The sequence below is a fragment of the Xenopus tropicalis genome, chromosome 5 (assembly GCF_000004195.4).
Source record: "Xenopus tropicalis strain Nigerian chromosome 5, UCB_Xtro_10.0, whole genome shotgun sequence".
NCBI classification, from domain to species: Eukaryota; Metazoa; Chordata; class Amphibia; order Anura; family Pipidae; genus Xenopus; species Xenopus tropicalis.
This window is the reverse complement of record NC_030681.2, coordinates 619253-633378: the sequence shown is the minus strand read 5'-3', so window position 1 is coordinate 633378 and position 14126 is coordinate 619253. Positions and strand designations below refer to the sequence as shown.

The window sequence follows — 14126 nt, the reverse complement described above, 5'->3', positions numbered from 1 at the left end:
GCAACCCAACAGCCTGTGTGTGGGGCACAGGGATAGTGTTAGTGTGTGGGGGGCACAGGGATAGTGTTAGTGTGTGGGGGGGGCACAGGGATAGTGTTAGTGTGTGTGGGGCACAGGGATAGTGTTAGTGTGTGTGGGGCACAGGGATAGTGTTAGTGTGTTGGGGGGCACAGGGATAGTGTTAGTGTGTGGGGGCACAGGATAGTGTTAGTGTGTGGGGGGGGCACAGGGATAGTGTTAGTGTGTGGGGGGCACAGGATAGTGTTAGTGTGTGGGGTGGCGGCACAGGGATAGTGTTAGTGTGTGGGGGTGGGGACAGGATAGTGTTAGTGTGGATGTGGGGGCACAGGGATAGTGTTAGTGTGTGTGGGGGGGCACAGGGATAGTGTTAGTGTGTGGGAGGGGGCACAGGGATAGTGTTAGTGTGGGGGGGGCACAGGGATAGTGTTAGTGTGTGGGGGGGCACAGGGATAGTGTTAGTGTGTGGGGGGGCACAGGGATAGCTGTTAGTGTGTGGGGGGGAGGCACAGGGATAGTGTTAAGTGTGTGGGGGGGGCACAGGGATAGTGTTAGTGTGGGGGGGGCACAGGGATAGTGTTAGTGTATATCTGTGTGTGGGGGGGCACAGGGATAGTGTTAGTGTGTGAGGGGGGGCACAGGGATAGTGTTAGTGTGTGGGGGGGGCACAGCGATAGTGTTAGTGTGTGGGGGGCACAGGGATAGTGTTAGTGTGTGCGGGGGGCACAGGGATAGTGTTAGTGTGTGGGGGGGGGCACAGGGATAGTGTTAGTGTGTGGGGGCACAGGAGTAGTGTTAGTGTGTGGGTGGGGCACAGGGATAGTGTTAGTGTGTGGGGGGGCACAGGATAAGTTGTAGTGTGTGGGGCACAGGGATAGTGTTAGTGTGTGGGGGGGGGGCACAGGATAGTTTAGTGTGTGGGCACAGGGATAGTGTTGGTGTGTGGGGGGGGCACAGGGATAGTGTTAGTGTGTGGGGGGCACAGGGATAGTGTTAGTGTGTGGAGGGGGGCACAGGGATAGTTGTTATGTGTAGTGGGAGGGGGCACAGGGATAGTGTTAGTGTGTGGGAGGGGCACAGGGATAGTGTTAGTGTGTGGGGGGGGGGCACAGGGATAGTGTTAGTGTGTGTGGGGCACAGGGATAGTGTTGGTGTGTGTGTCGGGGGGAGGCACAGGAGATTACGTGTAGTGTTGTGGGGGGGCACAGGGATAAGTGTTAGTCCGTTGTGTTGGGGGGGCACAGGGATAGTGTTAGATGTGGAGCGGGAGGCACCAGGGATAAGTGTTAGTGTGGGGGGGCACAAGGATAGTGTTAGGGGCGGGCACACGGAGATAGTTTAGTGTGTGGGGGAGGGCACAGGCGATAAGTGTTAGTGTGGGAGGGAGCAACAGGGATAGTTTAGTGTGGGCGGGCACAGGGGGGATAGTGTTCAGGTGTGCGGGGGGGCACAGGATAGTGAGTTAGGGGGGGCACAGGGGATATGTTATGTGTGGGGGCGGGGGGCACAGGGATAGTGTTATATAGCTGTGGGGGGCGGGCACAGGATGTGTAGTGTTAGTGTGTGGCGGGGGGAGCGGGCGACAGGGATAGTCGTATAGTGTGTGTGGGGGGCACAGGAGATAGTGTTTAGTGTGAGGGGGCACAGGGATAGTGTCTAGTGTGTGTGGCGGCACAGGGATATGTGTTCGCGTGTGTGGGGGGCACAAGGGATAGTGTTAAGTGTGATGGGGGGCACAGGGATAGCTGTTATGTGGGGGGCACAGGAGGGATAGTGTTAGTGTCGTGGGGGGGGCACAGGGATAAGTGTTAGTGGTGCTGCGGGGGGGCACGGGATAAGTGTTTTAGTGTGTGGGGGGGCACGGAGATAGTGTTGGTGTGTGGGGGAGGCACAGGAGATAGTGTTCCACGTGTGGGGGAGGGGGCACAGGATAGTGTTGGTGTGTCGGGGGGGCACAGCGATAGTGGTTGGTGTGATGGGGGGGGCACAGGATAGTGTTGGTGTGATTGATTCAGGTATGGGTAGGGGTGAGGGGATGGGGCTCAGGGCAAGGGAAAGGCGGCACAAGTCGATAGTGTTAGTGTGTGCAGGGGGGCACAGGAGATAGTGTGGTGTGTGGGGGGGGGCACAGACACAGGATAAGTGTTGTGTGTGGGGGGCACAGGAGTAGTGTTAGTGTGTAGGGGGCACAGGATAGTATTGTTAGTGTTGTGGGGGGCACAGGATAGCTGTTAGTGTGGGGGGGGGCACAGGGATAGTGTTAGTGTCGTCGGGCAGGGGGCCACAGGGATAGTGTTAGTTGTGGAGGGGGGACAGGGATATGTGTGGTGTGTCGGGGGGGCACACGGATAGTGTTGGGCGTGGGGGGGGGCACGAGGGATAGTGTTAGTGTCGTGGGGGGGGCACGGCGATAGTGTTAGTGTGTGGTGGGGGGGGCACAGGCGATAGTGTTAGTTGTGGGCGGCGGGCACAGGATAGATGTTGGTGTGTGGGGGGGGGGCGCACAGGAGATTCAGTGTTACGTGTGTGGGGGGGGGACACAGGGATAGTGTTAGTGTGGGGGGGGGGCACAGGGATAGTGTTATGTGTGGGGGGGCCACAGGGGATTAGTTGTCTGGATGTTAGGAGGGGGGGGCACCAGGATCAGTAGTTGGATGTGTGGGAGGGGGGCACAGGGGGGCACAGGGATGTGTTGGTGTGTGGGGGGGCACAGGTGATTTAGTGTTAGTGATTGTGGAGGGGGGGCACAGGATAGTGTTGGACTGCTGTGGGGGGGGTGCACAGAGGATAGTGGTTAGTGGATGGGGGGCACAGGGATAGTGTTCTAAGTGTGTGGGGGGGGGCACAGGGATAGTGTTTTGGTTGTGTGGGGGGGCAAGGGATTTCAGTGTTAGTGTGTGGGGCGGGAGCACAGGGATAGTAGTATAGTAGTGGGGGGGGCACAGGGATAGGTTTGGTGTAGTGGGGGGGGCACAGGAGATAGTGTTGCGTGTGATGCGGGGGGCGCACAGGGATAGTGTGGATGTGTGGGGGGGCACAGGGATAGCTTAGTTAGTGTGTGGGGGGGGGCACAGACTAGTGTTGGTGTGTAGAGGAGGGGGGCACAGGCGATAGTCTTGGGTGTGGGGGACACAGGGATAGATAGTGGCTGTGTGAGGGGCGGCACACGGGATAGTGGTTGGGTGTGGTGGGGGCACACGGATTAAGTCGTTAGCTGTAGTGGGGGGCACAGGGATAAGTGATTAGGGTGTGCTGGGGGGGGCACAGGATAGTTGTTAGTCGTGTGGGGGCACAGCGGATAGTCGTATAGGTGTGTAGTGGGGGGGCACAGGAAGCATCAGTGTTAGTGTCGTCGGGCGAGGCGCACCAGCAGATAGTGTTTAGTGTAGTGGGGGCGGCACAGCGATTAGTGTTAGTGTGTGTGCGGGGGGCAACAGGGATCTAGTAGTTGTGTGTGGGGGGGGCACAGGATAGTGTTACGCCTGTGAGGGCGGGCAGCAGGGATAGTGATTAGTGTGATGTGGGGGGGCACAGGAGATAGTGTTGGAGGTTGGGGGGCACAGGGATAGGTGTTAGAATGTGGGGGCGGGGCACAGGGATAGTGTAGTGATGTGGGGGGGCACAGGGATAGTGTTAGTGTGGGAGGGGGCACAGGCCGATAGTGTTGGTGTGTGGAGGGGCACCAGGGATAGTGATTGGTAGTGTGGGGGGGGCACAGGAGATAGTCGTTGGCTGTGTGGGGGCGGGGGGGGGCACAGGGATTAGTGTCTAGTGTCGTGGGGGGAGCCACACGGGATAGGTTTGGGTGTGTGGGGGGGGGCACAGGGATAGTGTAGTTGTGTATAGATATGGAGAGCGGCACAGGGGATAAGTCAGTCTAGTCGTGTGGGGGGGGCACAGGGACTAGTGTTAAGTGATGTGGGGGGCACAGAGATACGTGTTAGTGTTGGTGGGGGGGGCACAGGGTAGGTTAGTGTCGTGAGGGGGGCACAGGGAGAGTAGTGGTTAGCTGTGTAGTGAGGGGGCACAAGATAGTGTTAGGTGAGGAGGGGGGGCACAGGATAGTTGTTAGTGTGTGGGGGGCGGCACAGGAGATAGCTGTTATGTGTGGGGGGGGCACACGGGTAAGTGTTAGGTCGTGTGGGGGGGCACAGGGGATAGTGGGTGTGGGTGGGGGGGGCACAGGATAGTGTTGGTGTGTGGGGGCGGCACCAGGGATAGTGTTAGTGTGCGGGGGGGCACAGGATTAGTGTTAGTGTGTGGGGGAGGGCACAGGGATAGTGTAGTCGTGTGGGGCACAGGCGATAGTGTTAGTGTGGGGGGGCACAGGATTAAGTGTTAGTCGTGGGGGAGGGGGCACAGGATAGTGTTAGTGTGGGGGGCACAGCTGGAATAGTGTTGGTGTTGTGGGGGGGGCACAGGGATAGTGATTGGTGTATGTGGGGAGGGACGACAGGGATAGTGATTGGCTGATGTGAGGGAGCACAGAATACGTTAGTTAGTGTTGTGGGCGGCACAAGGGGATAAGTGTGGCTGTGCTGGGGGGGGGCACAGGAGAAGGGTTAGTGTGTGGGGGCACAGGGATGAGATGTTAGCTGTTGTGATGGGGGGCACATGAGAGATAGTCGTTAGCTGTGTTGCAGGGGGCACAGAGATAGGGTTTAGATGATTGTGGGGGGGGGCACAGGGATAAAGTGTTAGTGTCGTGGGGGGGCACAGGAGATATGCTTAGTGGTGATGGGGGGGGGCACAGGGATACGTGTTAGCTGTGTGGGGGGGCCACAGGCAGATAGTGTAGTGTGCTGTGGGGGTGGCACACGGGATAGTGTTAAACATGGATGTGTGGGGGGCACAGGGATAGTCGTTAGTGGTTGTGTGGGGGGTCTTGCAGGCACAGGGATAAGTGTTAGCTGTGTTGATGGGGGGGCACACGAGATACTGTAGTGTGTGGGGGGGGCACCAGGGATTTTAGTGTTAGTGTGGTGTGGGGGGCACAGGGAAGTGTTAGTGTGTGTGGGGGGGCACACGGGATAGTCGTTATAGGTGTTGTGGGGAGGGCCACAGGGATAGTTGTGTGGGCGGGGGGGCACCAGGAGAATAGGTGTTTAGTGTGTGGGGGGGGACAGGATCAGTGTTAGTGTGTGGGGGGGGGGCAACAGGGATAGATTTTTAGCGTCTAGTGATAGGTGGGGGGGGCACCAGGAGATAGTAGTTAGTTGTGGGGGGGGGGCACAGGGGATAGGTGTTAGTGTGATGGGGGGCAACAGGGATAGTAGTTAGCTGATGTGGGGGGGGCACAGGACGATAGGGTTAGCTGTGGGGGGGGCACAGGATAGTGTTAGTGTGTTGGGGGGCACAAGGGATAGTAGTTGTGTGTGGGGGGGCACAGGGAGTAGTGTATAGTGACTGTGGTTGGCCACAGGGATCAGTGTTAATTGTGTGGGGGGGGGACAGAAGATGAGTGTTAGTGTGTGGGGGGAGAGAACGGGATTAGTGTTAGTGGGGTGTGGGACACAGGGATAGTGTTAGGTGTTGGTGGGGGGGAACAGGAGATAGTTGTTAGTGCTGCTGGCGGGGCACAGGGATAGTGTTGCGATGTGTCCGGGGGGGCACAGGGATAGTGTTACGTGTGTGGGGGGGGGACACAGGTGATCAGTGATATAGTGTGTGGGGCACAGGGATAGTGTTAAGTGTGTGGGCACAGGGATAGTGTTCAGTGTGGGGGGGGAGGAACAGAGGATAGTCGTAGTTGTGGGGGGGCGCACAGGGATAGTGTTTAGTGGGGGGGAGGGCACAGGGATAGTGTTAGTGTGTGGGGGGGGCACAGGAGATAGTGTTAATGTGTGGGGGGGCACAGGGATAGTGTTAGTGTGGGCGGGAGTGTTAGAGCGCAGGCCCAATTACCTTGAGTTTCGGGGGGTTCCGGTGGGGGCCGCTCCCTGCAGTTTCTTCACTAACATTTCGCTGCTTCTGCGCAGAACGTCACGGATCTTCCCAAGGGAACCAGAACGTCTTAGTGTCCCACGCTCGTCCTGTAACACAACAAACACAACTGCACACTCACGTTACACTGCCGTTTCCTGCTAACACAACAACACAACTCACACTCACCGTTACCCACTGCCGTCCTGTAACACAACAACACAACATCACACTCAAAGTTACACTAGCCGTCCGTGAAGCACTCAACAACACAACTCACACTCACGATATACACTGCCGTCCAATGTAACACAACAAACACACAGCTTCACACTCACCAGTTCCCACTGCCGTCCTGATAACACAACAACACAACTCACACTCAATTAACACTGCCGTCCATGCTAACACAAACAACACAAACTCACAACTCACGTTACACTGCCGTCCATTGCTAACAACGAACAACACAAACTCACACTCACCAGTTACAACTGCCGTCCCTGCTAACACAACACACCACTCACACTCCACGTTGACACTTGCCGTCCTGCCTAACACAACAACACCAACTCACCCACCGTTACACTGCCGTCCATGCTAACACAACAAACAACATCACACTCAGTTTACACTGCCGCTCCTGATACACAACAACACAACTCACACTCAAGTTTACACTGCCGTCCTATGTAACACAACAACACCAACTCACCACTCACGATTAACACTGGCCCCTCCTGTAAAAACGCAACAACACAACTCCACACTCACGTTACACTGCCGTCCATGTAAACACAACAACACAACTCCACTCACCGTTCACACTGCCGTCCTGTAAAACAACAACACAACTCACACTCACGCTTACACTGCCGTCCATGCTTAACACAACAACCACAACTCACACTCACCTTACACTGCCGTTCCTGTAACACAAACAACACAACTCACACTCACGTTACACTGCCCGTCCCGTGTTAACACAAACAACACAAATCACACTCACCAGTTTACAACTGCCAGATACCTGCATAACACAAACAACGAAAACTCACACTCACGTTAACCACTGCCGTCTGTAAACACAACAACACAACTCACCACTTCTCACGTTACCACCTGCCGATCCATGCTAACACACACAAACACAACGCACACTCAGCGTTACACTGACCGTACCTGCTAACACAACAACACAACGTAACACTCACCGGTCTACCACTTGCCGCGTCCATGATAACAAACAAATCCACACTCACGTTAACACTGCCGCTCCTGTAACACAACAACACAACTCACACTCACGTTTACACTGCCGCCCTGCAACACAACAACACAACTCACCACTCACCAGTTGACACTGCCGTCCTGTAAGCACAACAACACAACTCACACTCACGTCTCACATGCCGTCGATGTCACACCACACAACCACAACTCACACTCACGTTTACACTGCCGTCCTAGTAAACACAACACACAGCAACCTCGAACACTCACGTTACACTGCGTTCCTGTAACACAACAAACACAAACTCACACTCCACGTCTACCACCTGCGCTCCTTACACACAACACACCAAACCACACTCACCATATTACACTGCCGTCCTGTAACACAACTCACACTCACTGCCGGCTTGATAACACAACCACAACTCACTGTTACACTCCGGCCCTGTAACACAACTTCACACTCATCGTTTACACTGCCGGCCTGTTAACACACCTCACACTCATTTAGCACCTCCGGCCCTGTAAGCACAACTCACCACCACTGTTACACTGTCGGCCTGTAACACAACTCACACTCACCGTTACATGCCACCCCTGTAACGACAACTTCACACTCACGGTTGACACTGCCACCCCCCTCGGTAACACAAACTCACACTACTGTTACACCTGTGCGGGCCCTGTAACACAACTCAACCTCACCTACCACTGCCACCCTGTAACCACAGCAAACTGCACACTCCACCGTTACACTGCCACCCATAACCACAACTCACCTCAGCTGTTTAGCCACTAGCACCGCTGGTAACCACACCAGGTCCAACCACACCCCCAGCGCTACCCACACCATGCCCACCTCTACCCAGCTACATTAGCGGCTACCCCCATGCCAGCCGGACGGCTCTTAAAGGACGCAACTCCCGGTTCAACACTCAAATAGCGGATTAAAGCCCATCATCCTTCGTGCACACTTCTTAGAGATTGTCTAGTTCTGTATATACATCCTCGCCTGCAATCAGATTTCATTCTCATTCATCGCTGGCCTGGCAATCTAGAGCCCATCCTCCTGCCTGCACTTTTAAAGCCACTCTTCCTCCCTGCCAACACCTAGAGCCTCATCATCCAACCCTTCACATCAGAGCCCAATCATTTCCTGCCTGCACTATTAAAGCATCACTCATTCTCTCCCTGCACTATTAAAGCTCATCATTCCTTCCTGCGCACATCTAGAGCTCATCATGCCAACTCATCATCAAGAGCTCATCATCCTGCCTGCACAACTACGAGCTCATCATCCCCATGCACTATTAAACGCTCAGTGCATCCCTGCCTGCACAACTAGCTCATCATCCTTCTGCACTATTTAAAGCTCATCATCCTGCCTGCCACAACTAGAGCTCATCATCCTTCCAGCGATATTAAAGCGCTCATCACTTCCTGCACTTATTTAAGCTCATCATCCTGCCTGCACAACTAGGAAGCTCATCATCCCTTCCTGCACTATTAAGCTCATTCAATCCTTCCTGCTCAGCTAATAAAGCTTCATCATCCTGCCTGCACAACTAGAGCTTCATCATCCTTCCGCACTATTAAACTCATCATCCTTCCTGCCACCTAATCAAAGGTCATCATCCCTGCCTGCACAACTAAGCTCATCATCCTTTCTGCAACTATTAAAGCTCATCATCCTTCCTGCGCACTATTAAAGATCATCATTCCGCTTCCTGCACTATAAAGCTGCATCATCCTGCCCTGCACAACTGAGAGCTCCTTCATCCTTTCCTGCACTATTAAACTTCATATCCTTCTCCTTGCCACTAATAAAGCTCATCATCCGCCTGCACAACTAGAGCCTCATCCATCCTCCTGCAGCTTATTAAAGCTCATCATCCTTCCTGCACTATTAAGCTGGCATCATCCAGCCCCTACAATCCTCAACTACCCACATCCTTGATATCTCAACTCTCATCGTCCTGCTGCAACATCTAGAGCTCACTCTTCTGCCTATACATCCTAACTTCCATTGTCAGACTCTCATTCTCACGTCATCCTGCCTGCCCACATCTAGAGCTCATCTTCTGCCTCGCACATCTCAGAGCTCATCCTACTTGCCCCGTGCAAATCTAGAGCTCATCCTCACTGCCTCACCATCTAGAGCGTCCATCTTCCTGCTGGCACATCTAGAGCTCCATCTTCCTGCCTGCACTATCTAGAGCTCACCCATGCCTCGCTGCCGACAACTAGAACTCCACCATCCCTCCTGCACCTTTAGAGGCTCTCATCATCTCCTTCCTGCACTATTAAAAGCTCATCATTTCTTCCTGCACATTAAAGCTCATCATCTTCTGCCAGCTCTCAGAGCTTCATCATCCAACCTCACACTCCAAAAGCTCATTCATCCTCGCCTTGCACAACTAGAGCTACTCATCCCTTCCTGACTGATTAAAGCTCATCCATCCTTCCTGCACATTAAAGCTCATCATCCTTCCTGCACTATTAAAGCCTCATCATCCTGGCCGTGCACAACACTAGAGCTCTCATTCCTTCCCTGCACTATTTACAAGCCACTCATCCTTCCTGCACTATAAAGCTCCATTCTCCGCCTGCAAACATTCTAGGAACTCATCATCCTCGGCACCATTACGGATTGTCATTCTGTATAATACAATCTGCCTCGACATCTAGATTTATCTCATCATCCTTGCTGCACATCTAGAGCCCCATCATCCTTCTGCACTTCTAACCAGCCATATTCTCCCTGCAACATTCTAGAGCTCATCATCCAACACATCACATCCAGGTCTCATCCGCCTCACAAACAGCAGCTGCATCATCCTTCGCTGCCACCTATTAAAGCTCACTTTCTTCCTGCACTATTAAAGCTCATTCATTCTTCCTGCACTATTTAAAGCCTCCATCATCCTTCCCTGCACATCTAGAGTTCATCATCCAACCTCACACGTCAAGAGCTCATCATCCTGCCTGCACAAGACTCAGCAGCTCATCATCCTTTCCCTGCACTAGTTAAAGCTCATCCATCCTTTCCTGCAACTATTTAAAGCTCATCATCCCTTCCTGACACTATTAAGAGCAAGACAAGCTAAGTCACTTGGGGGTGCCAGAATGTAAAGGCACCCCCAAGCGTGACTTAGAGCGCCTACCCTTGTTACCCCGGCTGGTGCCCCCTGTCGCGACGCGGCAACAGCACCAAGCCCGCCGGCACCTGTCAAGACACCGCTTTGTCTCCTTCCTGAGCAGTGCCGTGCGAAAAATCCACGGCTCGGGCACATAGCGGTAGAGTGAAAAATGTCGAACTTACAATGTTTTAAGTCCCGCGCTCTCGTTCACTCCTACTCGGCATGCGCGCACAGCAGAGGATGAGGAGGAAGCGCGCAGCTACCCCGGCTGATGCTGTTCCTCCGTACAGGAGGCACCAGGCCGGGGTAAATGCGTAGGCGTTCTAAGTCCTGGGGGTGACTTACATTTTGGCACCCCAAAGTGGACTTAGCCTTCTCCCCTTCTCTCCGTTAAAAGCTCACTCATCCTGCCTGCACAACTAGAGCTCTCATCCTTCCTCACTATTAACAGCCCATCATCCGTTCCACTGCATATACAAGCTCATCATCCCTGCCCTGACATCTCCAGAACTCCATGCATCCTCCCGGCACTTTTAAGCTCCTCATCCCAGCCCTACAGCCATCCAACCCTACACATTCTAGCATCCTTACTCATCGTCCTGCCTGCACAATATAGAGCTCATTCTTCCTGCTGCACACCTAGAGCTCATCTTCCTGCCGCCACATCTAGAGGCTCATCCTACTGCCTGCCATTCTAAGAGCTCCATCTTCCTGCCTGCCTATCTAGAGCTCATCCTCCTGCGGCATATTAGCATCAGCCATACCTGCCTGCACACTAGAACTCACATCCTTCCTGCACTCTTTTTAAACAGCCTCTCATTCCCTGCTGCACATCTTCAGAGCCATCACTTCTCCCGCAGTTTAAAGTTATCATCCATCCTGCCTGCACCTATCTAGAGCTTGTTAGTTGCCCTGCCACATCTAAAAGGTCATTCACCCATCCTTCCTGCACTTTTTAAGCATTATCCAACCTGCACAGTCTCAGAGCTCATCCATCCTTCCCTAGCACTTTTATACAGCTCATCATCCTCGCCTGCACATCTAGAGCTCCATCATCCTCCCAGCACTTTTTAAGTTCATCATTTCTCTACTGCACATCTAGAGCCTTTAATTTCTGTCCTTACCTCCTAAGCCTGCACATCTAGAGCTCTTGTCATTCCATCTGCCTTATATATTCTCATCTGTACATCTCTAAGCAATAAATCATGCCTGCAACATTCTAGAGCTCAGATCCTGCCTGCAATCTAGAGCTTGTCATTCTCAGCGCCTATACATCCAACTGACATCTAGATCGCATCATCCTGCCCTGCACATCTACATTCATTTATCCTGCCCTCACAATCTAGAGCTCATCTTCCTCCTGGCCCACAGCATCCTCAGCATTCCTGCCCCTGGACATCTAGAGCCATCATCATTCCGAACTTTAAAGCTCATCTATTCCTGCCTGCACCAACTAGAGCTCAGCATCCTTGCTGCAGATCTAGAGCTTGTCATCTGCCTGGTACATCTAACTGCACATCTAGATCTCATCTATATCCTCGCCTGCACATCTAGAGCTCATCTTCCTCCTGGCCACATCTAGAGCGCAGCATCTGCCTGGACATCTAGAGCTCAGCACCCTGCCTGGACATCCTAAGCTCCAGGCATCCTGCCCTGGACAGCTAAGCTCAGCATCCTGGCCTGCGACAGCTAGAGCTCAGCATCCTGCGCTGACAAGCTAGAGCTCAGCATCCTGGCCTGGACAGCTAGAGGCTCAGCATCCGCCGGACAGCATAGAGCCCATCACTCATTCCTGAACTTTTTAAAGATCATATCTGCCCTGCACAACTATAGCGCTCACCATCCTTCCCTGCACTTTAAAGCTCATTATCCTGCCTGCACAACTAGAGCTAGCATCCTGCCTGCAGATCTGAGAGCTGTTCATTCTGGCCTGACCATCCTTTTAACATGCCACATCTAGAATCTCATTCTCAGTCACGTTCCTGCCATTGCCACATTCTAAGAGCTTGTCATCTTTGCCTAAACATCCTGTAAACTGGCACACCTAATCTCATTCATCCTTGCCTGCACATCGAGAGCTCAGCATTCCTCGCTCTGCACATCTAGCAGCTCAGCATCCTGCCCTGCACCATTCTAGAGGCTTCAGCATCCTGCCCTGCACTCTAGAGCTTCAGCATCCGGCCTGCACATCCAGAGCCCCCATTTCATGCATTCTGAATGTAAAGCTTCATCTTATCCTGCCTACACAACTAGAGCTTATCATCTTCCTCACTTTTAAAGCTCATTATCCTGCCTGCCACAACTAGAACGCTCATCATCTCCTGCCTGCAATCTAAGAGCTCATCATCCAACCCGTCACATCCAAGAGCCTCATCACTCCTGCCTGACATTAGCGCTCGATCATTCCTTTCATCCACTTTTTACAAGCTCATCATCCTACCTGCACCATCGCTAGAGCCATTATCTTCCTCTGCACTTTTAAAGTTATCATCCCTGCTGCATATTAGAGCTTGTGATTTTGCCTGCCGACATCTAGAGCTCATCATCCTTTCTGCCACAGACTAGAGCCTCGATTCATCCTTTCCCTGCCACTTCTGTAACTAACATTATCACTTCCTGCCGCAACATATCAGAGCTCTGTCATCTTCCTGCACACTCTTCAGAAGCCATGCCCAAGCGAACAGGACAGCCTTACCAGAGACTCATATAAGTTGGTACATAGGTTGACATACTAGGTGAATGGGATTCACTTACCGGGAGCGGAAAGCGGGGGGTTCTGGCCTTCATGGAAGAGAGCCAGCCAGGAGCAGGCTCTGTACACAGCTCTGTCACCTGGGTACATACTGGGGGAGAATCTGGATTCTAGCTTACCCAGGGGGAGCTCCTTGCCCGACCTCGGAAAGGAGAGCAGCCCTCAGGCACGCAGACAGTACAAGAGAATCAGAGCGTCGATACCTGGGTACAGTACTAGGGGGGAAGATTGGACTTACTTATCCCGGGGGGGGTCCGTCTGACCATGGCAAAGAGAGGCAGCCCGGAGCAGATACAGAGCGAATCAGAGCTCTGTCACCTGTAAGATACTGGGGGAGATTGGATGTCACCTTTACCCAGGGGAGGTTCCTGTCTGACCCATTGGTGACAAGAGAGCAGGCCCCAGGAGCACGGAGCTACAGAGACATCAGAGACTTGATACCCCTGAGGTACATCACTGGGGGATTGGATTCACTTACCCAGGAGGTTTCCTTGTCCTGACCATCGTGGGAAAAGAAGCAGCCCAGTGAGGCAGGAAAGCACAGAGGAACAGAGGTCACTCACAGGACTGCAGAATTTGATTCCAAGGCAGAGAAGCTAGCGCCTTAACGAGACAAGTACAAATGGTTCACAACTAACCTGCAACCTTTCATGTTTATGCTCAATGCCAGGGCTCAGGCCTTGTGCGTGAGAAGTCGGCCGAGAAAGGCCTTCGACGTTTTCAGGTTTTTCATCTTGCCGATGCCATGAGTTGCCATAACACTGGCGAGAGTCGGCACAGACAAAGAGTAGCCAGGACCCCCAGGCTCAAAGTGCCAAGTCAGGCTGCCCAACAGCGCCCATCTTAGTTACTGTTGAAGCAGCCACACGCTGTCACATGGAACCCTAGCCCTTCTAATTTTATAACTCAAATCTGTTCCCTCTATTATATTAGTGACTTATATCCGTCATTTCTCAACCTGGACGGAGGGAGCTGTGAGGCTGCTGTATGGGGGGCGGTAGACGAGCAACAGATTGAGGAGCCTGTCGACGGCTGCTGTTGGGCCGAACGGGGTGGTA

At 53.3% G+C, this 14126-nt stretch overlaps 1 protein-coding gene across 1 annotated transcript in view; it reads right to left on the bottom strand.

Moving 5' to 3' along the window:
- Positions 1-14126, bottom strand: part of klc4 (uncharacterized LOC100216226) — a gene marked incomplete at its 3' end in the record, with an annotated part of 130933 nt that overhangs the window by 2603 nt on the left and 114204 nt on the right. The window contains 3 exon segments of the mRNA NM_001142194.1: positions 5923-5932; positions 5935-5944; positions 5946-6050. Of these exon segments, the coding sequence (NP_001135666.1) occupies positions 5923-5932; positions 5935-5944; positions 5946-6050 (125 nt within the window).